The following is a 23223-nucleotide window of genomic DNA, read 5'->3' on the forward strand; positions in this document are numbered from 1 at the left end:
AATTTTGTTGATCTAGGGAACTTCCAGGAGAAACCTCCCTCTCTCAGTGCACACTGGCCATTATCCTGAACCTTAGAGTCTTAAGAGGTTAAATGATTGTGCCTGGGTCACACAGTCGGTACATGTCAGAAGACAGGTGTGAACCTTGCTCTTCTTGACACAGAAGCCTCATTCTGCCCCCTAGGCTACACTGCCTCTGACTTGGGAGTGCTTTTTAATGATCCGTTTTTATTAAAATCTTGTTTTTTCATCACCTCATTTCCTAATGGAGCGTTCTCTGGCGAAGAATAACAAATTAAAAATACAAACAGTTGAGCAAAATGAACCAATCCATCCAAAAGGTCTGGGTTCTCTGCGCAGGCTTGCGCACTACCAGAAAAGTGAGGTGGGGGGCAGAGACAGGAGCCAAAGCTCAGGGACCACTTCCCACTTCCACACATGGCAAGACCAGGGACCAGGCTTGGATTCCACTTCCGATGCTTGGGGTGTGACCTTGGAAAAGGCGCTCAGCCTCTCTGGGCCTCAGTTTACACCCCAGTAAAGGAGATTTGACCACACGGCGTCTGAGGCCCCAGCTCTAGCTCTCTGATTCCAAGAACTGCAATCATACCTTCCCCTTAATGATCTCCGCTAACTTTCACAAGGATGGAAAAAGAGATGGACCTCTCACTATTCTGACTCAAAGACAGCTTGTAACTACTGGGTTTGACCCATTCATTATCCAGGGTCCCAAGGGGCTTCCCTTTGGGGATAGGGGAGAGCATACCCCCCTATCCCCAAACAAGGAAACCCACCCATCCTAGACCGTATCCCTAGATTTGAGGGAGCCACACTGACAAAACCTTCTTGGAATTAGAAGATTTGTTCTGTCTGTCCTAAGGTCTGTTAGTTAACATGGTCCAGGGCCCTGTGGCTTTCCAGGGAGCTCTAATACTCAGTCCATTCAGCAGCTCATGGAAGCCGATATGCACAGGCTCTGTTATCTTTGGAGACAGGCCCCCTTAACTCAGAGTCCCAGCAGCATGCCAACTGGGCCCCAGGTCTACTGCTTGGCCAATGGCAGCAGAGGGTTGGAATGTAAAGTCTGTTGACGCAGCACTCTGGTATCGGAGCGGCAGGTTGGCATTTCAGGGCAGGCCACTTCCTCTCAAACCAGTGAGCACCATCTTGCAAGAGAAGCTTCTGTTCTCCCTACCAGTGTATTCAAGAAAAGGAGAAAGAATCAAGTCACAGGATCACATCAACTCTGGGAATCATCAAACGCCTTCTCTTTTGGAGATAAGGAGACCGAGGCCCAGAAAGGAAAAGTGACTTCCTTTTCCAACAATACACAGAGAAGTAAGCGGCAAAAAGGACAGCTCTAATCCCAGTCCTCTGGCACCTCGCCATGAGCGTGAATGGGGAAGATCAGACAGTCACCATGATGCACACTGGACGCTGCCTGGAGGTGGGGGGTGGGGTGACTCAATTTTTACAGTAAGTCAATAAACAATTAAGCACCTACTGTGTGCCAGGCACTTTGCTAAATGCTGAGGACACAAAGAGGGGGAAGACAGATACCCTCCCGCCCCCCCGCCCTCAAGGAGTTCACAATCTAACGACACAGCAGGTATTTCAAAAATGTTTCTTGGTTGAGGATAGTAGGAGAAACACTTCCACACTTTTTAAATCTGAGAGAAAAGTGTTAGAACTCTGACGTATCTAACCTTAGAGATCATCTCTGAAGCAGCCCTGCTCAGTTTTCAGACAAGGAAACGGGCCCAGAGAAGGAGAACAAGGCGTCTAACATGACACATCAAGTCAGGAGAGCCAGGCCTAGCCCCCAACATCCATCCCCTTCCCACTCTCTGCTGCTGGCAAAGGCCTTGGACACACTGACGGTATTTCTTCCATTACAGAGGAGCATATAATTGAACCCCATAAACAGCATTTGTAGGTAGTTAACTAACAGCCACACCGCGGGTTTGTTGTTTGGTGTTTTGGGATTTTTTTGGGGGGGTGGTATATTTTGAATCTCTATTTTCCTCCTACCCGAAAGAAACATATTCCATAAAATCACAGAATCTCAGAGTTGGAAGGGAGCTCGGCATGGACACCTTGTTCAAGCTACCTGAACCAAAGCCTATAGGCTCTCAACAAGTCAACATTGAACCTTTTCTTGAAGTAAGAGAATTTGGTGAGTTTAGCCTTAGACTGTTGTGTTCTTAAATCCTGACTGTCGTGCGCCATGACAGTAACGTCTCCCCTCCCTTTCCTTGCTTTTCATCATTAAAATATAAACATGTTACAGCTGGTAATTGGCCATGGCAGCATTTGAGGAGCTTTTTTCTTTCTAAATCAACATAAAGAGATTCATAACAAAGATCCACAACAAGACTGAGCTCTGCATTGCCTTTGAAGTGCATGTCTTCTTGGACTCATAGGCAGAAATCAGGAACATTCTAAGATTTAGGCTGGAAACCAACACCATTCAAAACCATGGCTTCGTCAACACCAGCTGTTACCCCGTGGCCATTGTGCGCCCATCATTGGCACTTCCACATTAATAAGCATGCTAAGTAAGAGCTGTCAGAATGCCCACAGATGCCCGGTGATGGAGCAAACAAAACCCCTGGCAATCTCCATGAAATGGGCCTTATTACCATAACTGACTGTGCTTTCCTAGGATCTGTTTAAAAGAAGACAACCCATTAAGGGCATGGAGGGGGACAGCTAAATCTCAAATGCTTCCTGATGCCTTCCAAGTAAACCCAAAGGAATATGATCTTCCAAGTACTTACCATCATTAGCTCCTTCTGAAAAGATTTTCTGTCTTTATTCTCAGTGTTATTACAGTCTTCCTTCAACTTTTCGAGGACGGAGGCCACCCGCTCAGGCTCACTGTCTAATTCTGCTCGGCAAAAGAACGTGAGTGGGAGATTCACGTAACCCAAGGCATCTGCGAATGACCGCCAACTACTGATGTTCTCCATAAGCAAGGTCCTTACAGAGGCATAGATATAAGTCAGAAACTTGCAGGGCCTCAGAATTTGTTCCAGAAGCACACTGGTACTGAGGTCAGGCCCAGAAAAAAAGCATGGCCTAATTTTCCCAACAATCAACACATTCTTGGTGTGCACAAGTCCAATCTTACCCTGGTAATAGCCGATGTACCATTCCTTTGTCCACAGCTGGCCTTTCAATTTGATCTTCTCCTCACTAAGCAGGGCTATGGCATCTCCTTTCTTATATTCCAGCAAATAATGATTTTTATTCTGTCTCACAACTGTCTTAAGCAATTTTCCAAACTTGAGGCTGGCCACTGGACGTTCCTGAAAAGTTGGGTACTTGGTGGTAGCAGCCAGAGGAGACAGGATAATCTTCCCAATCTCGTTCTTCTTAAGGAATCTCCTAGGTCCAGAAGGCTTGATGGCACTCTTGGGTGGGGGCTGGGGGGTCTGGACACAGAATTGGGTGAGAATGGCCTCCTGGTCGTCTTTCACCTGGATCCTCAGGGTGAAGTCTGAGAGGTCGTTGGGGTCATGGGATGTGATGGGAAAGATCAGGCGGCTTACCTTACCCAGTTTCATCTGGAACCCCCTGACGACTTTGGCTTGCTCGCTGGCTCTGACCTCATAGTTGGTCATATTGGAAAACATGCACAGCTTGAGGTCCTGGGGCCTGGACAAAACAAACTGGTGCTTCCCCCAGAGCTGCAAAGCCACTGGAGAAGTACCATGAACCTGCCGCGTGACCTCACTTACCAGCAGGGTCTTCGGTGCACACTCGTGCCCAAAGATTGTGACCACCGTCTTGAAAGAAGGATGGATGTGCTTGGGGCCGTACACCCCTACTGTGATTTTCTTGTTGATGAAGTCCCAGACAGTAGAAGGGTAGAGAATGTTTTGTCCGTGGGCCACGACAGCTATGTACATGCAAGGTTCCAGGTTCTCCAAGTGAACTTGGATCGTGTCTCCATAGCTGTACGTTAGAGGCACTGGGACATACGGCCCTTCCTTCATGTCACTGCGTAAACACTGCAAGGCCACGGTGCTTTTACTGACCACATCCTGTCTTACCTCGGCCGAAATTTTCATCTCCAAGATGATAAATGACTTCACCTCCATGTTGCTCAGTTTCACCTCCAGGACCGGGCTGATGGTACTAGATTTGTCACTGTTGAGCTCCAGGGGTGGGTCTAAAAGGGCTTTCATGGAAATCTGCTGCATTTCCCCAGGAGCCACATGGCCCTCAGGAACGTGGAGGGTAATATTTGTGTCTGGGAGCTGGACAGCTCCACCTGACGAATCCAGTTTGCATACGATGTTTGTCTCCACAGGTTGAGTCTGACCCCAGCCAGGATTTTGGCCAAGCAGATCTAGGTCATGGCAGGAGCGGGCCAGCTTCCTGTGGTTCAACCAGGCAGTTCTAAAGTCCTCTCGGCTCTGAAACTGTTCAGGGGTTGGAGATTTTAACCCAGTGAAAAAGTTGGACGATGATGGGGCTTCAGACTTGGCTTGCAGGACAGACAGCTCTGATAAACTATATGAACGTTTGCTTCTAAAAAAGGGGTTATCTCGCTTGATGGGTTGCTCAGCATTGGAGAGTCTGTTGGTGGACGGCAGTTCGTCAAAAATATTGCCAATGCTATTGGTCATCGCAGAACCAGTTGTGGTAAAAGATGGTGGTGCCTCTGTGTCAAAGAGCAGCAAATCCACCGTTGTTTTGGGAGCTGCCTCCTCCAGGCTGGGTATAATGGGCACGTTCCCATTCAGAAATGGGTTTGTTTGCACCCCGTTCCAGAAAGGGTTATTATTGTGGGCTTTGTTCAAACCTTTCTTCTCCTCCGTCCACCCTCCTCCCAGCAATTCCAGCTCCTTGGCTATTTCATCAGGGCTGTCCAGAAGATTGTCGATCATGCCGCTGTCACTTAACGTTGAGTTGCGGTAGTTGATGGGCTGCACATAGGAGGAAGGGATGTAGCCCATCTCCGTGGTGTTGTGCGCATACCACCACTCTCCGCCCGATGTATCCAAGACATACAAGTGGTCCCCCTTGGAGAACTTCAGAGTGGTGAAGTTGGTGGGACAGTAGTCTTTGATTGCTATCACTTCTTTCGCATTTCCAAAAGGTGTGGGATTGTCCACAAGCAAGGCACTGGGGGAAGGCACTGGAAAAGAGTAAAGTGAGTCAGTGAGCCATCTATTTGGGGGACGCTTCTCAACAAACAGGGGAAACATGGCGCCTGGGAGGGACAAGGCAGAGAGAAGCATCAACAAGCAAAGGGACCTGAATGCAGAGCGGTGGGAAGAGAGCGCCATGTTTGGAGTCACACAACACAGATTCAAATCCTAGCTCTGGCACTATTCACTCGAGGATATCTGGGTGAATCATTCAACTCCCTAGGTCTCAGCCTCCTCATGTCTTAAATACAGGAGATGGGGTAGATGTGTTCTAAAGTACCTTGTTGTTCCAGAGCTACATCCCATGAACTACCATGATAGGTATCCAACCTGAAGATGTGATTTCAAAGAAAAAGACTAGATTAGGGAGGCAGGAGGGCTAGAGGATGGGACTCAGTCAGAAAGAGCCAGTTCAAATCTTGCCTCTGAAATGTGTGAGAGCACGGGCAAGTCACTACCTCTCTGAGTCCGTCTCCTTCTGTAAAACAGGTGTATTAGTACCTGGAGCAGTTGCCTTCCAGGGTGTCGTGATAATGGATACCAAAAGAAAACCACACTAAGATGTCAAGGTGGAATCGTTTCATTCTTTTTCCTTGTCCCCTCAGTGCCTAGCAAAGTAACTGGGCCTTACGGAATGCTGGTGACTGCCTGAGTAGATCTAGAAAGGCCTAAAGAAAGGTCAAGCATTAAGAGGAGGATGGAGAAGAAGGCTGACTGCCCCATGGCTTACCCACAGGCAGGTCTCCGCTTTTACTCATCCAGCACCATTCGGAATATCTGCCACCAGAAGTGGGAGCTGGGAGGGCCCTTTGAAATCCTCAGTTTTGGAGGCTCAGAGATCCAGAGCAACAAGCGGGCCCAGAAGCCACGGAGGCCAAGCCTTCAGCTTCCTCAAGAGGAGGAAATGGCCAGAAGTGAAGCGACGCACCCTAAAGTCACATGCACAATAACCCCAGTGGGACTGGAAATCTAGGTCCTTGGACTCCCCGTCTAATTTCTGATTATTCAATTTAGGAGATCAGGAGAGGGGCTGGCCAAACACCCCAAGCGCCTTTCCCCAAGGAAGGAATCAGCAACGGAGGAGCAGAAATTCACAACCTGAGCCAGGAGGCCACATTTTCAAAAGCCAGGGAACGAGCCAAAGGCTCAGTTGGTCCCTTCTGTTTATCCCTGCGCCGCCCCCCACCCCACCCCGTGGTGGAAATCCTAATGGGGTTCTAGAAAGCATGCTAGATCTGGAGGCTGAGGACTCGAGTCCAATCTCAGGGAGGCCATTCGTTACTTCCTTGTCATTCCAACTTGGTTTGACTCTAAAATGAAGGGATTAGCCTAGATCAGGTGGGCTCCAAGATTCCTTTCAGGTCTAAACCTGAGTCTAGGACACAGGCTCTCAACCTGGGGTTCAAGAAGAACTTTTAAAAAAAATGATTGCTGTATTTAAGCACTTCCCTTGTGTTTTTATTCAATTTTATTTTAGGCATTTAAAAACCTCAGTCTGAGAAGGGATCTGGGCTCCACAGGCTTCAGACAGCTGAAGGGCCACATAACACACGCAGTAAGAACTCATCCTCAGAAACTGTCTTCTTTCTTTTGATTTTCTCTGGACACTTAAACATTCAAGTTAGGAAGTCAGACAGTGCCACTTTTAAATTGGGAGAGTCTTTTTTGGAACTGGGATGTGATCTCAGAGTTAATGATGTCCGAGTTGTACGGGCCCTCAGGGCCACACAGAGCAACCTGACCAGGAAGCATCCCTGTCACGTGCATGACTAATGGTTATGAAACATTTCTCATCATGGGCAGCTCCTTACCTGCCAGGGATTCCCAGCAGCCTCTGGACTGCCCCATTCTTATCAAGTTTGCATCTGTCAGGGGAAAAATCTAGCTCCCAGCCTGGGCTAGGTCTCCTGGCGCCAAAAGAGCTCTCTGTGGTTAACTATCACCTCCCCTCCCATTCTATTCTCCATATCCTTCCAACGATCTTGATAAGACACAATATCAAGGCCCTGGGTCATCCTCCCCACACTTACCACACCCCACATTTCTCAAATATCTTTAATGTTATCTTTTTATGCCAGCAAGAACATATAAACCCATCTTTCCCCCTGCCCCCACCCCCCAAGGTCATCTGGGCCACTTACAAAGTCCTATTTTCCCTTTTTGAGCCAATGAGCTTTGAGTTCACAAAGTGGGCTGCACTCCCCTCCCCGCCAGTCCCTGATGGGGGTCCAGCTGCCTGTTGTCAGTACTAATAGTAACCATTGTTATAAAAATGAAAACATCTGAGGGTGCAGGTGTTAGGGTGAAGCTATACTCTAATCTTCTGGGTTCTCTGCTCATGCATGAGAGAGGATGTTATGAGCTAGGAGCGAAGGCTTCTGCCCATGAAGGAGGGAGACAGAGCGTATAGATGAGATGGAGTGTACTGATGACGCAGAAAGTACGTAAGTGCGAGGGCCTGCGTATGTATTAGGTATGTTTCAAGTTGAAAGAGACCTTATTCAGATGAAAACACTGAGGTGCAGTCACAGCTAAGAGGCATTTAATTTTACTTTTTAGTGACTTGATGGGGCAGCCAGGTGGTGCAGTGGATAGAGGGCTGGGCCTGGAGTCAGTAAGACTTATCTTCATGAGTTCAAATCCAGCCTCAGACACTAGCTGTGTGACCCTGGGCAAGTCCTTAACCCTGTTTGCCTCAGTTTCCTCATCTGTCAAATGAGCTGGAGAAGGAAGGCAAACCACTCCAGTATCTTTGCCAAGGAAATCCCAAATGGAGTCATGGAGAGTCAGACATGTCTGAGAATGACTGAACAACCACAAAGTGATTTGATTTTTTTCCCCTTCCCATGCTTTCTCCCTTAGTTTTCTTTAAATTCTGAAAGGAATCCAGTACCTCAAACCCACGTGTTCCTTTTTTTGAATCCTAGAACAAGAACTGGAAGGGGCCATTCACTCCGATCGCCTCATTTTACAAACGAGGACACTGAGGCCCGGAAAACAAGTGACTTGCCTAGATCACCTAGGCCGAGCTTGGATTTGAACCCAGGAGCTCTGACTGCAAGGCCGGGCCTCTCTGCACCACAGCAGGTTGCCTCCACATAAAGAGAGGCAACCCACGGTATAGACTTAGGTAGAAGCAAGGCCGAATGTCTAAGACAGAGTGGCTTTGGTGAAGAGTGCTAGACCGTGAGTCAGGAAGTCCTGGGTTCAAATCCTTCCTCGGATCCCTACTAGCAAATGTGACCCTGGGCCAGGCCTGTGACTTTTGGGTTTCAATTTCCTGAGGGCTAAAATGCGGCCCACACCACCACCCTCCTCACGTGGTGGGGCGGGGGGAGCAGGGAGGGAGGGAGGAAATTAGAGGATTTCATACACCAACATTCAGGTTTCAGGCACATGGAAGCTGCACAAAAGGAGAGCTGGACATTTCACAGGATGCACTCAAGTGGTCAACCTAGAAGAGATCCTGAGGTCTTCTAGCAAAAGATGAGGAGACAGGCTTGGGGAAGGTCAGGCAATCTGCTACTTGGATGAAGAACACGATCTGGCCAGGCTGGCATGGGCACGGGACCAAGGAACAGGCTGCTGGGTTTCCCCAGCCTGGGAATGCTGCTCTGCAGTGTATGTCTGTGCTGGGTCCAAGACAAATATGTTGAGCCCTGGCGGGGCACAGGGAGCGGGGTGCCCACAGAGGGACCAACTGGTTCAGGAAATGGAGCTAGTGACAGCTTCCCTGCCAATCAAGTGAGTATAATCAGGCCCACCAGTAGCTTCTGCACTTCCAGGCTGGGAGATACAGGGAGTCAGTATTTTTAAAAATAACAAATATGATCTAATCATGTTCCTTTTCTTTCCAAAGAAATAAATGGCAAAATGCAGAGAGCCATAGAAAGTTGAGAGGGAAAGAACAGTTACAGTAAAATTAACCAAAAACACACTTGAAACTTTCGGAGAGTCTTAGACACTTCTTGGGCAGGTGGCACAAAGGATGGATCCCTGGACTTGGGGTCTGGAAGACCTGAGATTGAATCCTGCCTCGTACATGATCTGCTCAACCTGGGACAACTCACAACCTCTCCACTGACCTCGGTTTCCTCATCTGTAAAATAAGGAGTTTGGACAATGGCCTCTAAGGTCCCTTTGAGCTTCTAATGAAGGGTCCTACATCCTCATATGGAGGCAGGGTAGCACAGTGGATAGAGTGGTGAACCTAGCACCATCCAGTCCCCCACCACAAAGGGGAACTGGAATGAGACTGGAGTGGAAGCCGAGGCAATTTCACATTCTTTTGTTAAAGATTCAGGCCATCCCTTGGTTCCCCAAGCTGTCCCTCCCATAGATTTCCTTGCTAGATCTTCCTTCTTGGGCACCATTTAAATGATTGCTCGCTATCTGCCAACCAGGAATATTGACCCATCCTTCCCCTCAGTTGGAAGAGGGGCTTTGGACTTCTCCAAGTCGGATCCTTTGGCCCACATTTCCTCACCTTGAGCCCTTACAAGTGGACAGTCAACAAACAATGCCTATTATGTGCCAGGGACTGCGCTAAGCCCTAAGGATACAAACGAAGGTGAGAATGGTCTTCTTACTCTCCAATAGCTCATAATCTAATGGGGGAGATAACACAGGTACAAACAAGCTAAGCACAGAAGGCAGGCCTGAAGCCCGATCAACAATCCCTTCCATGTTCTTCTTGGTACAGGGGAACTCTACAAAGCCATGTGGGGCCCAGATTCCAGAAGCTCACCTTTGACATCATTAAAGCTCGTCTCTGAGAAGCCCTCACTCAGGTCGATCAGAGTCCCTTCAGACTTGCAGCGCGGGAGCCCATTGGAGTTGGCTGCACGGATCCGCTGAGCCGCCATCTTGAAACCCTTTCCTGGGTAGGGGCTAGTGCTTCATGTTTCCTCCCCAGACTCTGGCAGAGTGTTTGCTACGACATCTGTCCTGGGCAATCTTGGCCTTCCCAGGGCTGTGCTTTTACAGTGGGCTTCTGTCAGAAAAGAGAAAGGAGAGAGGGGTCAGGGTGGATCCCTTTGGCAAGGTACTTGTGTCACACATGCACACAATGGTCATTTAAACAACAAAAAAAATACTCCCATCTCCACTTGGAAGACGCTATGTAGTGGACAAGCCCTCTATTTTTCTGGGAAGGGCAATATGAATGGACGAGAGCCAAGAGCCAACAGCTTGTGCCAACTTTCTGTTCTTTGATTTGGCCACTGTGTGCCATCACATTCAACCCAAGCACGGTTTTCTTTTGCCTGGTATTCATGCCCTCTCTTCCTGGTGGGGCCCCAGCACAGCCCACAATATCTTTCCCGGGCCACCTGGCCTACACATTCATCCCAGTCAATGAACAAGATAAAACATTATTTGTTCTGAATATACAGCTGGTTTTGTGGGTCAGGGGCGGGGCGGGGGAGATGTGTGTGTACCCAACAATATAATCATTGTTATTTCATGAATGGCAAATACTGCCTCCCACCCCGCACCAGCAGCCTGTGGTGGCTATCCTTCCTTGCTCACAGTCTCAGAGCCTCACTCCTAGCTCTCTGCAGCACGTAAGTGGGCAGCACAAACTTGGCTGATGGAACAACTAGGTCAGAGAAATGGGGGGGATCTAATGTGCACCACTCTTCTCCCGACTCCCAACAATAAGCAGTTATGTGTAGACACTGGGCCGGACTCTAAGGGTACAAAGATACAAAATATGTGCCTCCCTTTATGAAATGTCTCTGTGCAGGTCCCTGGCCTAGATGCTGGTAACACATTTACAAAGAAACAACCCCCATCAGGAAAAGAGGGGAGACACCAAGACCGTACATTGATGTATATGAGTAAATATAAAGTAATTGGGGGTGGCTGGCATCAGAAAAGGGGTCCCACAAAAAGGGCACGTGGAAATTAGCCTTCAAGGAAGTCAGGATTTCCAGGAGATACAAGGGAGGAAGGAGCATTTCAGGCATGATGGGGGAAGGCACCTTGTAACAAATGAGTCATCAAGCAGAACCAATTCCTGCTTTGACCTTGTTGAAAAAAAGATACATCTCTTTTTCTCTGGCTTATGTTTCTCATGGAAGAGCACAAAGCAACTGTCCTGTTCCCCAAAGCACACAGGCTGGAAAAAGGCAGGTGTGGAGCATGCTCTAAAGGAACCTATTCCATGCTGCATCAAGTTTCCCATGATCTGGGGGTCTCCCACAAACACTGTCGCTGCCCCCAGACCTGGAAGGCCAGGGAGTTCTGCCAGAGCTTCCCACTTCTGCTCCCAACATGTACCAAATCTATCACCTGAGCCAGTGTGCAATACTGGGCAGAGGCAGGGCCAACCATGGCGTAGAATGGCCTTGGGTCTTCTTTGATTTCTCATCTGAGACGATCACACAAAGACTGGCTTAAATATTTGGAAGGAAGCAGCAAATGTCTGCAAATGTGTGGACACTTGCACAAGACTATTCCCCACGGCTGCAATGTACCCCCTCCCCACCTGCACCCTGAAGACTCCCTGGCAGTCTCCAAAAGCACAGCTAAGGCACCATCTTCATCACGATGCCTGTCCCCAGGTCCTCCTCTCCCTCCGCCCCCCCCACCTACCTAGGAACCCACCATCCCTTCTGGAGTCACTTGGGTTCCCGATGACATGAACAGAATGAGGATGGCCCTTTAGACAAGGACAACAAAGCAAAGAGAAATAACTTTGAAAGGAACAAGTCCAAAGAACACAGGGGCCAATCGCATTTCAGGGGGAGCAATGGGAAAGCACGCTACCAACCTCCTGATGGGGCGATGATGGACCCAAGATGTAAAATGAGGCCAGCGTTTCTGAATATGGCCAATGTGGGAATCCGTTTGGCTTGACTGTGTATATTTTTGTTTTTCTTCCTTTTCCTGGAGAGTGTTGGGGTGGGAGAGACAGAAGGCTAATGACGAAGCTCTTCTCCACTGCCACCCCCACTAATGAAAAGACAAACGAAGGAAAGAAAGTCCCATGGAATCACAGATAAGCGAGACAGCTCTGACAGGCAGATGAGGTATTTATTCCTTGTTTTAAAGAGATTTGCCACTTCATGTAAATTCCCTCCTTTGGTCATACAATGTAGATGAGAATCCAGATGATCTGGTTTTTACTAAGCTCAGTGTAAAATAAGACAAAGTCAGTACTAGGCTTACCTGTGTGACTTTGGGTCACTGCATTTCCCTGGGTCCCAGCTTTCTCAAGGCCATTGAAGGGGTGGACTCAGTGGCCTCCTTGGTCATTAGCCTTAGAGCTAAAATGATATTGACCTAATCTAGTACCACTCTCCCCCAGGTGAAGGTAAACTCTCCAGAGACTTTTGTTTATGCCAATGCTTTTTAATTAAATTCAGCCTTTCCTTTCTCATACAAAAGTACCATTTAAATTTTTAAAAATTTTTCATTTAGTCCTGTGATTTCCTTGATGACAAGACCTTCCTTCTTCCCAATGTTATAGACAAGGGTCTGTGAGTTAGGAGTCTTAAGAGATTGCTTGGGGTTCTGCAAGGTCATTAAGAATGTTTTTAAAACTGTCAAAGAGCTCTTACTGAGTTTAAGAAATCCATAGAAAGAATTTGTAGAAGTTAGGGCTGATGAGCCAGAAAAATTGCACCCACAAATGGGATCCATGTCTTCAAAAAGGAGGTGAATCCTACATGCCACAAGGCCAGTAAACTTGACCTTTATATCTATTCTCTTGACCTCTGGTCCTGTCAGGAGATCATGCTTTGCCAAAGTCCAACCTTGGATTACTCCCACCAGATGCCACCACTGGGCCTACTCAAGTTCTATGGAAAGAAAAGGCAGCTTTATGATAACGTGAAGGACTAGAGCCCTCAGGAATGGTGATAATGCACATATCTGTGGGCACACACATATACATCCCTCTGCATATAAGTTCATGGATATTTCCTAATAAAACTTCCCCGAAGTGAAACAAGCTGCTCCCAAAGACAGTGTCGAGAAATCACATGGTATCCATTCCACCATCTTACCCTTGACTGTCGAATGTGTGAGTGAGAGGAGCTGGGTTGGAATCCCTGCCCTGTGACTCACTACTTGTGTAACTTTGGCCTTGGACAAGTAGATTCACTTTCCTTGTCTATAAAATGAAGGGCTTGGGCCCAATGGCCCCTCTAGCTCCAGGGCTATGACCCTGTCATACCCTCTGACCCCACATGCCCTTACCCACATCCTACCACAAGAGAGATGTCCTTGAGTATCAGCTCCACAGTTGGCACTAGGTATTCACTGCAGAAAGGACAGATCTAACTCATGTGAATGTAGCTGCCTCCTACATCATGACCAGCTAGCCAAGGAGTAAGTGTAGCAGACCCACCTGGATGACTGGTGGCTCCCTTTATTCAAAGCTAATAGGCCAATAATGGCCTCCTTCCCACAGGACCAGCACCAAGGCCACAAGCCGGGAAGCTTCCTGTGTGACTGGGATCTCCACCCCCAGCCTCATAGGGCAGCTCTCACATGATTAACCAGGAGCCCATTTCCATCCCCCTTATCCCAAACATCACATGAAAACAAACAAAAACAATCCTTTAAAGCATCAATGATTCAGCAGAATTCCTAGGAGAAAACCATCAAGGCATTAGAATGAGAGAGAGAAATGATCAGATTGGAACCAACAGGGACTGGCTTTCCAGAGGGACCTCCCAATGCTCCAAGACTAATTGAAAACCAGAATCCTCCAACACCGGGCTTATGCTGGTGTCCACCAGACCAGCAGTCACAAAACAGTACATTTATTCTACTAATGTGATATTCTCTGCATCTGCAGATCATCCGAGTGGCCTCCCAGAATAATCACAGCCATAGAACAGCTGATCTTCATCGGCTTTGAAGGCTTAGGATGTGCTTTCCAGGAAAGAGCACCGACTCTGCAGTCTGAAGGTCCAAGGTTCAAATCCCTTTTCTGATCCTTACTTCCTACATGACCTTAGTTTAATGACTTCATCTCCCAGGCCTCGGGTGGCCAGGCGGCTCAGTGGTCAGGAAGACTTCAGATATTCACCAGCTACGTGACCGTGGATGAGTCATTTCAGCTAGGTCTGCCTCCATTCCCTCACCTGTAAAATGTGGATAATAACACACCGACATCCCAGGGTTGTTTATTGTGGGGATCAAACGAGATAATTGTAAAGCACTTGGCACAGTGTTTGGCACATAGTAAGCCCTATCTAAATGTTGGCTGTTTCTATCATTATATTAATAATTATTATTATTATAACAATACATCAATATATAATGGTGATATTATCATTATTATTACAGCCAAGGTCCATCTAACACCACCGGGAAAATGTGGCCAATCACACACGATCCCCTTTCTCACCAGCAGCATGGCGGCAGGCCAGGAGGCTTTGGACCCCGTGACCTGAAGTGCCGGGCCCCCCTCTTCACCCTGCCTTCTCGCCCTAAGAGGTTTCCCAGGGGCTCACTTTCATGAGCAGTTCCAACTCTTTGGTGATTATCTCGCTTATTATAAGCCTTTTCAGCCCCCATCGATCAGTGATAGATGCTTTTGTGGAGCCGCCCTGTGCCTCCAACAGCTTGGCCGGTCTGTTTGGGTGGCTGTGGCCAAAAACTCATCATGGGGCAGCCAGCCTGAAAATAAGACCCTCTCCAAAGTAAACTTGACTGATCTGCCAATGACATCCATGCAATCTGCCAGGGCCCCACATCTGACCAATGTCCAGCTTTGCAGAAAGAGCTGGACCTCCCACTCACCTGCAGAGCCTCGGAGAGCCCAATGGGTCATTTCTGTGCCTCATGAAAAACGCAAGACTGGCTTCAGTGGAGTGGATACCAGTGTGTGTGGGCACGTGCGTGGGCACACATAGACATGGGCACGTGTGAATACGCGTAGGCACAAACACACCAGGTTCAAAGATGCTTACTCCACTCCACTTGTTTGCTATTTTTGCAAAGTACCAACACGAGGTAGAGTCAGGCCAATGTCCGTCCCATGACAACCCCTCCCCCCAATCCATTTCTTAAGAGCAGCCCATTGACACAGAAGGTAAAATGGACAGTTCTGATTACATGCAATTTAAATGTTTGTGCAGAAACAAAAGCAATGCATCTGAAAGGAGATGAAAGGAAGGAAGCGCATTGGGGAAAAACAAAATTTTCCCAGAGATTTCTTTAAAGATCATATGGTTATGAAAAACAAAGTTCCCTAAGGAAGAAATCTAAGCTAGTAACAATCATATGAAAAAAATACTCCGAATTATTAATAATTAGAGAAAGATAAATTAAAACGACTCTGAGGTCCCACCTCTGACTCACTGGATTTACAAAGTAGACAAGGAAAATGACAAAGATTGAGGCGGGTCAGGGAAAACCGGTGCATTAATGCAGTGTTATAGGGGAGCTGTGAATTGGTCCAGTCATTTTGGAGAGAAATTGGGAACTACATTCCCAAAGTGACCGCACTGAACCTCTGACCCAGCTCTAACAAGATGAGGCCCCTATCCCAAACACAGGAAAAAAAAAGGATCCATAAGCTGAAACAATATTTATTGAAGCTCTTTCTGGTGGCAAAGAATTGGAAACTGAAAGGGTGGCACCCATGAATTGGGGGCTGGCTGAACAAACCATGGCATAAGTAATAGAATCTCATGTTTGTCCTATAAGAAATGGCAAAGAGGACCATCTCAGAGAAACCTGGCACGATTTGCATGAACTGATGTAGAGTGTGGTAGGGCCAAACAGGAGAATAATTTCTGTAACATCAATGATCTTATACTGACAAACAACTTGGAGAGACTTAGTGCAATGACCAACCAGAGGCCAAAGGACCTCCGGGGCCACCAGGCCACCACAGTTCCTCATGGAGAGAGGCCCGATGACCACCTGTGAAGGATGCTACAGAGAAGATTCTTTTCCCCCATGTCCATTTTTTTCCATGTCTCCAAAGCCTGCAGCATACTTCACCCCCTCCTGATCTCTGCCTCTTAAAATGCTGGGCTCAAATGCCTCTTCCTCCATGAATTCTTACCTGACTTCCCCATTCCACCAGCCGGCCGCCCAGGGAGAAGAATGTTGGGCCTGGAGTCAGGGAAACCTGAGGCCAAATCCAGCTTTGGACCGTGCTGGCTGTGCGACCCTGCGTCTGCCTGTTTCCTCAACTTCAAAATGAGGATAAACATCCTGCCTCCAAGAGTTGTTGCGAGCACTGAATGAGATTAGCACAGTGCGTGGCACGTAGAAGGTGCTAAATAAACGGCTGCTCCCCCCTCCCTAATTACTTTGTATCTCTCTTCTATATACTTTAATGTGTATTATTTTTGTCTCCCCTCATCAATGAAAACCTCTTTGAAAGGAAGAAGTGTCTTTTTTTCCCCTTCTTTATGGCCCAGCATGAACACAGCGCTTAGCACACAGGAGGCCTTTAATAAATGCTTATTGAAAGACTCATTAATTGATAAAGGGTCACACTAGACAGCCACTGAGGTCCCTTCCGCTGACATTCTCTGGTTTCATCCTTTGTGTGCACTGTTGTTGTTTTTTTCTTCCTGAATGTCACACATTGCCCAGCCCTGTCACTGCAAATTAGGAAATCATTTTCCCCAAGATTTTTTGATCAGGCTCAATGAGGTTTAATCACAAAGCGTCCAAGGCAGTCCTGGCTGCAGACTAGGAATTCCTACAATTATCAGGAGAGATGTTTCTGTTTCTAATGGAATGATAGCCCCACCCTCTTCCCCACAATTTTACAGCAGTAAATAACTGAATCATATGGTTTTGTACACTGAGTCATGCTGAAATGCGGAACGATCGCTAAGCTGCCGCAGAGTTGTTTTTAAGAGCTCTGTAAGCCCTTAAAATCACAAAGACAGTTCTTAGGGTTGCCAACATCTGGATAGATAAGCCACAAAATTGGATAACCCCAAAGCCTTGGCCACTTAGCACCCCAAATGAGGACAAAATAACATTTCTAAAGTTGTTCATTCAATGAGCCCAAACAGCTGTTTTCTTCACACTGAACTCCCCTGTCTTCAAACATCCCTTGTTCCTTTGACTGGAGGGACAGAATAAATTACCTTTCTAGACATGTTTTGTCCTTGGGTCAGCCTATTCACCCACTCAACAAATGCCAACATTTTCAATGAGATTAGTATAAGTCAGCCCATTTCTTACACAGCCAGGCTGGCTTGAATGTAGAGAACAAGGCTGGGAGAGAGAACGGGTTGCCTCTTTCCTAAGATGGAACCAAAATGGGTTTTCTTTTCACAGTGAAGGCTGTAAAATGAGCTTTCAAATGCCATTAGCCATCAATAGCCCTTTCCAAGTCTGGGGAAATGTCTGTGTACGGATGCCAAGAAGCACAAGGAGAAGGATGAGGGGAACTTCTTCAAGCCCACCAGGGATCCCCAGAAGGACAGATCAGGAAGGGGCCTCAGGGGACTTCTAGACCACAGATGTCACCAACTGTAATACTCTCTTAACAACCCAGAGAAGTGGAGCGGCCAGCCTCTGCCTGAAGGCCTCCGGAGAAGGGGAAACCACCACCTCCGAAATGGAATCAGTTGGACAGGACTAAAAAGAATGAACAACAAATGGTCTAGGAAGTGAGGAAACAAAGCCTGCTGGTGCTTAGAAAAAAGAGAAAAGTCAGCGTGTTTAGGCTCAGACATTGACCAGAAAGGTCTGGTGTTGACACAGGGCTCTGGTATGAGGGAAAGGCGGAATGCCCAGGCCATTTTCATTACCTTCTGAGTGCAGAGAGGCAGAGATATCTCCTGACATCTGATCTCTAGAAGTGTGGTCTTACTGTCTTTTCTTAGAGGTCACCCAGTTCAAACATTTGACACAAATGCAGCCTCACTAGTGATACCAGATGAGTGCTAGGCCCAGCCTTTAAAGCGAGGCAAATTATTCGTTCCTAAGTCATATTTATAAGAAAAATGGAGGCAGAGAATTTGGAACTCAGTTTTTTAAGTGAATGTTAGACATTGTTTTTCCTATAATTGGGAAAAAATATTTTTTAAAAAGAAAGAGAACAATGAGCTTGGCCAAATAAGCACGGCCTTGGTCAGAAAAAGGTCTTGGATCTTCCTCGGCAGAGAGGAAACAAGACCACTCATCATAGGCACTGCCTATATATAGGAACATTCCTCTCGCCTCTACTTCAGCTCAGATTTAGAAATGAAAGAGCCAAGAAGGAATTTGGCAGAGTGGATGGAGTCCTGAGCTTCTGGACTCAGGAAGGCTTGGGTTTGGTTCCCATTTCATTGCAGTGTGACCCCTGGGCAAGTCCCTTAAACTCACTGACCCTCAGTGATCTCATGTCTAAGAAGAGGGGGTTGGACTCCCCAACCTCTAAGATTCTTTCTAGCACCATGATCTTGTGACCCTATGTCCTCCGAAGTTACTTTGTCCAGAGTGGCACCAAGGAAAACCCTGGCTTTGGAGTCAGCAAACCTGGGGATGATACCCAAGCTCTGCCTCATGGCACCTGTTTGACATTGGGTAACTCACTTCAGCTCTGCAGGCACAGGAATTAAAGCAGTATCACCACTGCTTCTACCAAGGGCAGGACAATTGGATGTCCTACGGATCAAGTCACCATCCGGCAATCAAGACACCGTCAACTCCCCTAGTGCTCCTTCCCTAGCCATTATCTATGAGCTGCCTGCTCTGATTAGAAAGGAAGATCTTTGAGGACAGGGCCTGGCTCCCCATGGCTTAGCACCATGTGCCGCACAGAGCAAGCCAGAAATAAATTCCTTTTTGTTCATTGATTCATTGACAGCACCAAGCACCGAAGTGGTATCTAATAGGGTTTGTGAACTAACTGACCTGGGATCCCTTTGTGAGTTCACAATCCCAGAGCATCTCAAAGCTATGAAGGGCCCACCAAGGGCACTGAGTCCAGCCTATGGCTGAATGAGAACTTCTCAGTGATGCCCCTACGCAGTGGTCATCCAGCCTTGGTTTGGGCTGTGACAGGACATCAGACACTTGGTCATCCCTCTTCCACAACACGATGTCTCAAGTCTCCTCCAGATCTGATTCCAAATGCTAATTAATTAGGCCAATGTCCTAGAACACAGGGTCCTCACCTCAATTTGTTTTTAGAAACATGTGGGGGAGGCACAGTGGATAGAGTACCGGCTCTGGAGTCAGGGTGACCTGAGTTCAAATCTGGCCTCAGACACTTAGGAGTTGCGTGACCCTGGGCAAGTCACTTAACCCAATTGCCCCCAAATAGATGATAGATAGATAGATAGATAGACAGACAGATAGATAACTTTTAAAATTGGTTTCTGTTGTCATCCTATATATTTTAGTTTATGCATTTAAAAATATGATTCTGACAAAGGAGCCAGAGGCTTCACCAGACAGACTCCAAAAAGGTTAAGAACTCTTGACCTAAGGGCAGGGAAGATGCCGAATTGTTTCTGAACTGATAAAGGGTTTTTCTGGGAGAAGGTAAGAGGGAGGAGGAGGGAGGTTTGATATCAGTAGTAATTCTATCATGGCAGACGAGCACCTTCTTCCTGTCTTCCTAGTAACAGACAGGTCCAGAAGCTGCCTTGGGGGTACTGAGGTGTGGAGGGACCTGGCCTACACATATGCAAATATGGGTCAAAGGAAGGAACAGAATCCTCTCAGCCTTTGAAGTTAGTGCTTCCAGAATCCACCAAAGTCCCAAAAGGTATTTTCTGGGTGATTGCCAGGGCCAGCCACGGATGTGAAATGTTGCTCTCTTCCAGGACCTTACCTGTGTTTCCCTGAGTCCAAAGCCAAGGCCTGCTCAGGCGGGGCTGGCTCCCTGCATCTCTTCAGCTCCAAGCACCTTGCCTTTGATGTCGGAGGAGCAGGATCCTGGTGTCCTCTACTAGGAGGGGATACATTGGGCAGCCACACTAGGGGAGGATGGACCTCCTCATTCCCAGCCTCACAGGCACCAGCCTGGCCTCCTGACAAAGAAGGGGGCAAAACACAGGATCACAGGTTGGGAACTAGAGGGACCTCAGCTCAGAAGTCATCTAGGCTGGCCAGACTCCTTTAATTTACGGATGAGAGGATGGAGGTTCTGGGAGAGAAAGGGACTTAGCCGAGGTCACTGAAGCAGTCAGTGTCTGAGCCAGGATTCACACTCAGACCTCTAGGCCCAAGTCCAACACTTTGGCCTCTTGATTGATCTATGATTTATGTAGTACTTTGGGCAAGCTTGTCTTATCTGAGCCTCAGTTTACTAATGTGTGAAATCAAAGAGGGGCATTTGGAGAACTGGAATTAGATGATCTGAGATCTCCAGTTCTGGCCCTAGGTTGGTAGCCCTTCTTTAAGACCCTCCTCCTTAAACCCAACAGGGCCTTAAAGAAGTAAGGTTAAGTATGACAGGTATTTCCCAAAAGGAATATCCCTCCAGGAGAAATTCAGGGCTTTGTAGAAGATATATCCAAACTGAACCTGGGAATAAGTGCGCTACAGTGGGCCAAGTGCTGCATTAAAGGGCTGCCTCTGCCTCCATCACTCGCCCCAGATCTCAGAGTGAAAGGGCCCTCACCTAGTTAGGAAAGTGTCAGCACATGGAATGAGAAGGGCTGGGCTGAGCCCAGAGGAGAGCTGAGAAAACTTGCCCCTCCCTCCTCTCATACTGGGAGATGGGGGTGGGAGTTATGGGTGTGAAACATAATGGTTACTGGTGTGCTCCATTTCCTTCTCCCTCCCTCCCCCTTCCATTTTTAAATCTTCCCATTCTGAATAGAGAGAGGGAACGGACGACATTCAATCATGGGAATCTGAAAACCAAAAATATCCATAAATTTCCTTAAAATCAAACTATGAAAACAGCCAAAATGTGTTGATGAAATAACCAATTAAATCTGGGAGAAAACTCTTTTAATTCACAGGAGCACGGAGAAAACAGACTATGCTAGAGACAGACACGAGAAGGGTGTCTTGGGAGCCCTGGAGACTCTTCAAATTCTGCCCTCTTGAACAGTGACCCTCATCATTCCCGAGTTAGCATGTAGTTGTTTTCTCCTCAGTTTCTAGGAGGCCAGGCAGAACATGGAGCAGAAGAAAGAACCCTGAACTTGGAGGCACAGGAGCAGAGTTTGAATCCTGTTTTTTCCACTTACTCCCTGTGTGACCTTGGACATCTCAGCTATCATTTCTTCATCTTTAACACTGGAGGTGTAACAGACCTCCACGGTACCCATCAGCTCTTTACCATCCTGACCTACAACAGGTAATGGTCACTCCTTGGGGGCCTTGGCAGTTGGGGCTTGAGGACATCTTAGCCACCAGGCTGTATTAATAGAAATATACAGACCTCAGCTAGGAGCCAAATTTGAAGCTATCCAGGCACTAGGCTGATGGGCCTGTTCATAGCAACATTGCCCATAGAGCTGAGGCTTAAAGAGCAGCTTCTGTGAGAAAAGCCTTGCGGCTCAAAAGAAGATGATGAAAGACCCCAGATCTCGGAGCCAGAAGCGACCTTGAAGACCTCCAGTGCGAATTCTGCTTAAAAAGGATTCCTTCCATAACAGGTCCTTCACCTTTTGGCATTCTGAGCGGCCTTGGTGGCAGTCTGGTAAAGACTAAGAATACCTTTTTTCAGAATCATGTTTTTAAATGAATAAAACAAAATAAGGGAGTACAAAGAAACAAATATTGAAATAACGATCAAAATATTTAACAGCCAGCCACAAGTTCATGGAAGCCAGGTGAAGAGGCCTAGATGGAATACAACTCATACTGGAATAAGAATTCTATCTATAACATTCCTTGGGCTTGGGTTTCTTCTATAAAATGAAGAATCTGGATGAGATCACCTCTAATCAGGAGGTCTTTTCTACTTCTGAATCTGAAATCTTCTCTAAACTATATCCATAGACCTGCTGAAGCACACAAGGCTTCAGTGAACTCAGAAGCCCTGGAGTGCTACGGAGTGCCAACAGCTCAATTTTCTCTTTGCCCTCAGCAAAGGTGGGCCAGACCCATTTATCTGACATGTTAGTGAGCACTTAGGATCAAAACACTACGTTAAAAGTTTAGGAACAAAATATTTCCAGGTTCCTTCATTAACACCTTCCTCGGAGGCATCATCATGGCCTAGGGTCTTGAAGGATCCACACCAGGAGAATGATCAAAGCTTGGGTGGGTCCCACCGGGTGGGAAGCTGAGGACTAGTTCTATCTCAAGAACCAGTCTAGCCAAGGTCAGAAAGTCTCTCCAACACCTGGTGAGGAATCTCTTGGCCCAGTAAAGTGTGAAACTGCCTTTAGGCAATTAGGTGGGGAGGAATCCCCAACCCTTGTAAAAAAAAAAATCAGACCCTCAGACTCAAGTATCTGAGTAAGACTGAGAATCAAAGGGGAGAAAGAAACTTGTTGAGAGGGGTACACTGTTGAACAGCTCTGCTTTTTTCTTCCTGGCTTTCTAAAGCAGATGGGGGCACCTTCCACATCTGGAGTCACAGAGGCAGCTCCGGGGCTCCAGCAAATAACAAATTCTGCTGGTCAAAGCAGCTGTGGTGACCTCAGACTCACTTGGAGGGCCATAGCAGGAGGACAGGTTCACAATGCATGGAGGTGACACGTCGACACTCAACTCCTTTCATGCTTGTAAAGGCAGGCTCAGAAGCCTCTTAGATGCTGGTTAAAGGGGCCGAACTTCTCCTTCCCCACTTAAGCCCACAGGGTCATGCTCCATTTATCTCAATTCCTTAACACCATACAGGCGCATGCATACACACGTGCGCGTGCGCGCGCACACACACACACACACACACACACACACACACACACACACACACACAGTTGCCAAATCTACCTCCACAAAATCTCACCTTCATTACCTGGGCCATCACCATGGTTGAGGCCCTCCTCACTTCTCCCCAGATTACTGCCCACAATAGCTTCCTCTCATTGGTCTGCTGCCTCCAACCATTCCCCTAGCCAAACTCTTCTCCGTTCAGATGCTGAAGTGATTTTCTCTCACTTGAATGGCAAATCAAAATATACTGTCTACTGTTTCAATAAAAACCTAAGGTTGGACAGCCCTGATA

The 23223-nt window shown here is 47.4% G+C and overlaps 1 protein-coding gene across 1 annotated transcript in view; it reads right to left on the reverse strand.

Annotated features, from left to right (window-relative positions):
* Positions 1-23223, reverse strand: part of SH3BP4 (SH3 domain binding protein 4) — a 131534-nt gene that overhangs the window by 10442 nt on the left and 97869 nt on the right. The window contains exons 3-4 of the mRNA XM_036768982.1: positions 9910-10155; positions 2781-5149 (exon numbers count right to left, since the gene is read on the reverse strand). Of these exons, the coding sequence (XP_036624877.1) occupies positions 2781-5149; positions 9910-10027 (2487 nt within the window). The 5' untranslated portion in view covers positions 10028-10155. The remainder of the gene's footprint in view (positions 1-2780; positions 5150-9909; positions 10156-23223) is intronic.

Source organism: Trichosurus vulpecula, chromosome 7, assembly GCF_011100635.1.
Source record: "Trichosurus vulpecula isolate mTriVul1 chromosome 7, mTriVul1.pri, whole genome shotgun sequence".
Taxonomy (NCBI): domain Eukaryota; kingdom Metazoa; phylum Chordata; class Mammalia; order Diprotodontia; family Phalangeridae; genus Trichosurus; species Trichosurus vulpecula.